The sequence below is a fragment of the Entelurus aequoreus genome, linkage group LG01 (genome assembly GCF_033978785.1).
Source record: "Entelurus aequoreus isolate RoL-2023_Sb linkage group LG01, RoL_Eaeq_v1.1, whole genome shotgun sequence".
In the NCBI taxonomy this organism is placed as follows: Eukaryota; Metazoa; Chordata; class Actinopteri; order Syngnathiformes; family Syngnathidae; genus Entelurus; species Entelurus aequoreus.
In genome coordinates, this window is record NC_084731.1 from 13897597 (window position 1) to 13904046 (window position 6450).

The window sequence follows — 6450 nt, forward strand, 5'->3', positions numbered from 1 at the left end:
CGCGGGACAATACCGGAACCATTGTAGGGGGGACTTAATGGTGGGGGACACAGGATATGATGACAGGGTTAGATGTTGGACACCGGGAAGTGAAGGAACAAAGAGCGGGAATAAAAGGCAGGAAAGACAATAAGCTTTCTTTGTGTATTATTCATCTTAAAGTGCACTAACTAATAAGTGAGAACTTAAGTTGGGCACACAACACTTTTACCAGCGCTTTTTCTGCTGGTCAAAAATGCTTTACGGTGCGTGTTATCGCCATCTTTCGGTTAGGAGTAAGAACGACGTCATCATGATGTAAGATGATTGACAGAAAAACTGTCCAATGACTGCTCGGTTAACGCCCACTTCCCAAAGCAATAGGTCAGCTAGTTCTTTATAAGAACCGCGCGTTCCTTGATTCTGCCTCTTTCTTTCACGCGACCCTCAAGCGCGGTAAGCTCTATTTAAAAAAGTCAATTTCTACATTATATTTATGTTCTTGGACTTTAGACCTATTTAGCGTTTCTGCAGTCTTCTTCTTCGGTTCAATGGCGGTTGTCACCCATCACCTCGGTGCATTACCGCTCCCTTCCGGTTTGACGTTTTGACCATACTTGTGCGCTCATTTTACCATATCATTAATATCTCACCTTCCCGGATATATTTTGAAACAATCCTGTGCTCCTTAAAACCAACACACACGCCATTTGATGTGCTATTTAGTCAACATTCAGTAGTCATTTTATTTTTCTCGTTCCTTACCAGCTCATCGTGATCGAAAGATGATTGACACAAAAACTGTCCAATGACTGCTCGGTTCACGCCTACTCTCCAATGCCATTGGTCAGCCACTTCTGTATAGGAGCCGTGCGTTGCCTTGTTCTTTTTTTATTATTTATTCATAATATGCAACATTTACATACAAGCAAATAAATAGTAATAATCAAGTAAGTACAAAACAGCGCCAGGGGGTTGTAAACTCAATAAGGCAACTAAAATAGAATACAAAATATATATATGTAACAAAGTGTAAAGCCATAGACTCACACCAGTTACGTAAATAATCCAAATTTGAAGCACAGCATCATAGTTTTCACAGCTTTTTGGTTGTTAGAAGTAGTGTTTTAACATTTTAAGCCAACAAACACGTCATTTGATGTGCTATTTAGTCAACATTCAGTAGTCCTTTTTTAGTGATGTTTTTCTCGTTCCTTACCAGCGCTTGTTCTGCTGGTCAAAATGCTTTACGGTGCGTATTATCGCCATCTGTCGGTTAGGAGTAAGAACGTCATCGTGATGAAAGATGATTGACACACCCACTGTCCAATGACTGCTCGGTTCACGCCCACTCGCCAATGCCATTGGTCAGCCAGTTCTTTATAAGCGCCGCGCCGTGCCTTGTTCAGCCTCTTTCTTTCACGCGACCCTCGAACGCGGTAAGCACTTACACTCCTCGCAGTAATGTTAAGTAAATATATAGTTAACGTTTTAGCTGTTAATAATGTAGATTTGTGTGGGCTTACTTTGTGAATCTGAAGCGTACTTTTGTTAAATTGAGTGTTTTGTTAGCGTCGACTATTTAGGCCCGACGTAGCCAGCTAGGCCCGTGACGCCGCGTGCTCGCTAGCATGAGCTAGCAATGTAGCACATGTCTTATCGTTCTTTTTTCTTTCTTTTATTTCGAACATGAACACACTTACATCATAATACATCACTCAATTTCATATCATTTCACTTAACATCATGTCTGAAAAGCAGTAGGAAGAATTAAAGCTTATTTAATCCTACCCCTTTCCCACTTTAGAGCGTTTACAAATATATAGAATTTACTGACATTTTTTATGTAATATAACATCTGGGAATTAGTATACACGGTTTTGTTATATGTAATTAATTAATTCAGTCATTATTAATATACTGAGATGAAGAATATATTTTCAATAAGGTTGAAAGTATTTCTCTTAAATCTGTACTTTGTAAGCACTATTTTGAACAATCCATTTTATTTATATAGCACATTTAAACAAAATGTTTTCAAAATGCTGCACAACATTAAAATATCCTTAGCTCCACCAATGACTGAATTAAAAAAAAATACATATAAAAACAATATAAAATAAGACTAAAAACGATTTTAAAGGGTAAAACCAATTAAAACAGTAAATAGAAATCTAAATTTTGACACCAGAGGACCACAACTCGCGTAGTGTTAGAAGCCAGACAGTAAAAGTGGGTCTTAAGACTAGACTTAAAACACTCCACTGTGGGAGCAGTTCGAACATGGAGGGGCAGAGTGTTCCAGAGCTTAGGGCCGACCACAGAGAAGGCCCGGTCTCCCTTGGTTTTAAGTCTGGTCTTGGGCACTACGAGCTGGACCTCTTAAACTGGATCATATCAGTACAATGTTTAACTTCTTTACTTAATCCATCCCATAATTTAATTCCACATACTGATATGCTAAAGGCTCTAAGTGTTGTACGTGCATACAAATGTTTTAAGTTAGATTTTCCTCTAAGGTTATATTTCTCCTTTCTTCATCGTTCAACACAGTGTTTGGTTGTTCAAAAGCCGTCTTAAAGCACAAATTCCTTTTTTTCTTTGTTTCCTTGCAGATATTACCTTGTCTTTAAAACAGCTTTAAAGCGAATCCTTGGAAGCACTGCAAAGATGCCCAGGGAAGACAGGGCCACGTGGAAGTCCAACTATTTTATGAAAATCATCGTAGGTATCAAAGCATTTGCCATTTTCACGTCATCCACGAATAATCGCGTTGTATCATACGATAAAATTTTTAATTTTTTTATTAACAGCAACTCCTGGATGACTACCCAAAATGCTTCGTTGTGGGAGCCGACAATGTGGGCTCCAAGCAGATGCAGACCATCCGCTGTTCCCTGCGTGGCAAAGCCGTGGTGCTGATGGGGAAGAACACCATGATGCGCAAGGCCATCCGTGGCCACCTGGAGAACAACCCTGCTCTGGAAAAGTGAGTCTTGCCTGGCTTGTTTTTTTGTGTGTGTGTGCAGGATAGTTACAATGTAGCCTGTGCGGTGCTGCTTTGTCGTTCCCCCTGCAAAAAGTAACCTGTTTCCTCGCTATCCTTGTCTGCCTACTTCTCCTGGCAGCCCGGGACGCAAGGTTTCAGACAAAATCGTCATTTGTCCAATGTTTCGACGCTTACTCTGACAATATTTTTGACAGGAGACTTTGGTTTTAACAGGCTTCTGCCCCACATCAAGGGCAATGTCGGTTTTGTCTTCACCAAGGAGGACCTGGCGGAGGTCAGGGACTTGCTGTTGGCCAACAAGGTGAGACACTTTAAATGGAGAAGATTAAAAATAGTCAATTTAGGGCTGGGCGATATGACCTTTTATTAATACCTATATATTTTGCCTTAGCCTTGAATGAACACTTGATGCATATAATCACAGCAGTATGATGATTTTATGTGTACACATTAAAACATTCTAAATGTTGACATGCAGAGTTTCAAGCACTCATTCTCTAGCGGGTGACTAATGATCAATAAGCGGGCAAATGAATGCTACTTTTTGTAGCAACACTTTTGATGCACACTTTACAAATTACGGTTGTCTATTCAACGTCTTCCCGCTTGAAGCCAAACCACCCCGTGCTGTTTTTCTTAGGAATTCTTCTCCCTTGATTTACCAGATTCACACTTTCTCGTATCACCACTCGCTCCGCTAGCATCAGAGCTAATGTTACCCATGCCGCTACCTGTCTGCTCCGTGAGAACGTGTGACGCGCTTGTTTTATGTCTCTGTGGAGTGAGAAGAGTCTAGTGTAATGCCAACCTCTAAAAGCAACGGTGTGAGAACGTATACTCTAATATCACGATATAGTCATTTTCTATATCGCACAGACAAACCTGCGATATATCGAGTATATTCCATATATCGCCCAGCCCTAGTCCCATTTATGGAGAGATATGCAGATACAGGTTACAACACGGCTTGTGTGGTGCTGTGTTGTGGTTCTTCTGCATAAATTAACTTGTTTCCAGCTATCTGTCTGTCCAAACCTCCTTGACAGCCAGGCTCGCAAGGGTGCAGACACTCTTTAGTCCCATCCATGTGTCTAATTTGCTAGTGTCTAGTTGAATAACCTTTCTGGAATTACCAGGTGCCAGCCGCTGCCCGTGCTGGAGCCATAGCCCCCTGTGATGTGACCGTGCCTGCCCAGAATACTGGACTGGGTCCTGAGAAGACCTCTTTCTTCCAGGCTCTGGGTATCACCACCAAGATCTCCAGGGGAACTATTGAAATCCTGGTAAGATGAAATTAAAATCAAAATGTTGTAATGTTGAAGTTCCTGACCACATGATCTTCCCTCAGAGTGATGTCAGCCTCATCAAGACTGGGGACAAAGTTGGTGCCAGCGAAGCCACGCTGTGCAACATGCTGAACATCTCCCCCTTCTCCTTCGGACTCAACATCCAGCAAGTGTATGACAACGGCAGCGTCTACAGTCCTGATGTGCTCGACATCACCGAGGCCTCTCTGCATACCAGGTTCCTGGAGGTGTGTAGAGTCGTTATACGTGTGACAAATGTTTCATGGGTTGGTCTACTCACTGAAAAATGTTCATGTTCAGGGTGTGAGGAACATCGCCAGCGTGTGTCTTCAGATTGGCTATCCTACACTGGCCTCTGTTCCCCATACGGTCATCAATGGCTACAAGAGAGTCCTGGCTATTGCTGTGGAGACGGATTACTCTTTCCCTCTGGCAGACAAGGTTTGTATATAACATCTTAAATGTCGGGGTATGTCCTGCAGTGTCTAATGATGTCTTTGTTGCAGGTGAAAGCCTTCCTGGCTGACCCATCTGCCTTTGCTGCTGTCGCAGCACCAACGGCGGCTGCAGCCACCACAGCACCAGCTGCTGCTGCTGCCCCCGCCAAGGAGGAAGTCAAGGAGGAGTCTGAGGAATCAGATGACGACATGGGCTTCGGGCTGTTTGACTAAGATAACATCTAAAGATTAATAAAATGTGTCAAACATGAGTCGATTTTGAAAATGTTTAGGGGTCAAATCTCCAATTAAATGGTGCAAGTAACATGACCAACTGTACTTGTACTGTGTACACATCAAATATTGAAGATTTACAGGGAAATGACTTGGGTTATTCTGCCAGTATAAGTAACTAAGGTCTTTAGACTAATGAGCACTGCATCAAGTATATAGAAATATTTGCTATAATTTAGTCATTTGACTGTGCACAAAGTTACAGATGTGATGACTACTCAAGTCTGTTTTAAGTCTTTAAATAAATTATACAGCCGCTTTTTTGTACTATGTAATTTACAGCCAATACCTCTAACTGAAGGTGAAGTATTTAAGTGAGAGTAACACCAAAGCTTTTAATGATCTCTTGGTAACAGTTAAAAGTAAATGCATCTTTTATGCCTTAAACACCCAATCTGTCTTTACACCAGTGGTCCCCAACCACCGGGCTGTGGCCCGGTACCGGTCCATGGATCGATTGGTATATTTTTATTCAACATAAATAAGAGGCACTTACAATTAGTGCACCAACCCAAAAAAAACCTCCCTCATTGCGGTACCGGTCCATGGACTGATTGGTACTGGGCCACACAAGAAATTAAAAATAAAATTATCTTTTATTCAACATAGACAAGATACACTTGCAATTAGTGCACCAACCCAAAAAAACCTCCCTCACCGCACAAAAGGGTTTAATATTCTGGTTCCTACATTATATATCAATACAGTCGGCAGGGATACAGTCCGTAAGCATGCATGATTGTATTTTTTATGCCCCCAAAAAACTCCCGGTTCTACACGACTTAATAGTCAATGTTCTGTAAGAGTACAGAAAAGTAAATGTAGGTGTACTTTTCCACAATAGGTTGAATCTTTTGGCACTAGTACAACTATTTGCATGCATATCCTTTAAGCTTTTTAACATTGCAATTACATTTTTACATTCCAATGTAATATTTTGCTACCAAAATATCCGGAAAGTGGCAGAAAACCAAGCTTACACTTCTACTTACTGATTGAATTATGTGTTAATGATTTTTAAAGTAGTTGTAGCAAAATTTATTTTTTTTTGGATTGAAATTTATTAGATTGCACAGTACAGTACATATTCCATACAATTGACCACTAAATGGTAACACCCGAATAAGTTTTTCAACTTGTTTAAGTCAGGGTCCACGTTAATCAATTCATGGTTTTTGCAATGATAATTTGGAGGTAATTCTCCTTTTTCATTGTCCTATTTACTCTCTGTAAAGCACCGGTTCCATTGGCAGCAAAACATGGCCCAGAGCATAATACTACCACCACCATGCTTGACGGTAGGCATGGTGTTCCTGGGATTAAAGGCCTCACCTTTTGTCCTCCAAACAAATTGCTGGGTATTGTGGCCAAACAGCTCCGTTTTTGTTTCATCTGACATCACATGGACAAAGATAAGTCCTTC

At 41.1% G+C, this 6450-nt stretch overlaps 1 protein-coding gene across 2 annotated transcripts; it reads left to right on the plus strand.

Moving 5' to 3' along the window:
* Positions 1-409: 409 nt before the first annotated feature.
* On the plus strand, positions 410-5063 carry rplp0 (ribosomal protein, large, P0). 2 transcript variants are annotated; one of them, XM_062044232.1, is made up of 8 exons: positions 410-435; positions 2595-2703; positions 2793-2968; positions 3203-3290; positions 4126-4272; positions 4338-4523; positions 4597-4737; positions 4803-5063. In XM_062044232.1, the coding sequence occupies exons 2-8, from the start codon at positions 2650-2652 to the stop codon at positions 4965-4967; spliced, it is 957 nt and encodes a 318-aa protein (XP_061900216.1). In that variant the 5' UTR covers positions 410-435; positions 2595-2649; the 3' UTR covers positions 4968-5063. The 2 variants fall into 2 exon arrangements, with proteins under 2 accessions (XP_061900216.1, XP_061900206.1); XM_062044222.1 differs by lacking the exon at positions 410-435 and adding an exon at positions 1372-1418.
* Positions 5064-6450: the final 1387 nt, after the last annotated feature.

What these genes read in the sequence shown, in the direction of transcription:
- rplp0 (XM_062044232.1), top strand. Translation starts at nt 2,650, where the DNA reads ATGCCCAGGGAAGACAGGGCCACGTGGAAGTCCAACTATTTTATGAAA. An exon ending in AACAACCCTGCTCTGGAAAA is followed by an intron (nt 2,969 to 3,202) that starts GTGAGTCTTGCC and finishes TGGTTTTAACAG; the next exon opens with GCTTCTGCCCCACATCAAGG. An exon ending in CTTTCCCTCTGGCAGACAAG is followed by an intron (nt 4,738 to 4,802) that starts GTTTGTATATAA and finishes TCTTTGTTGCAG; the next exon opens with GTGAAAGCCTTCCTGGCTGA.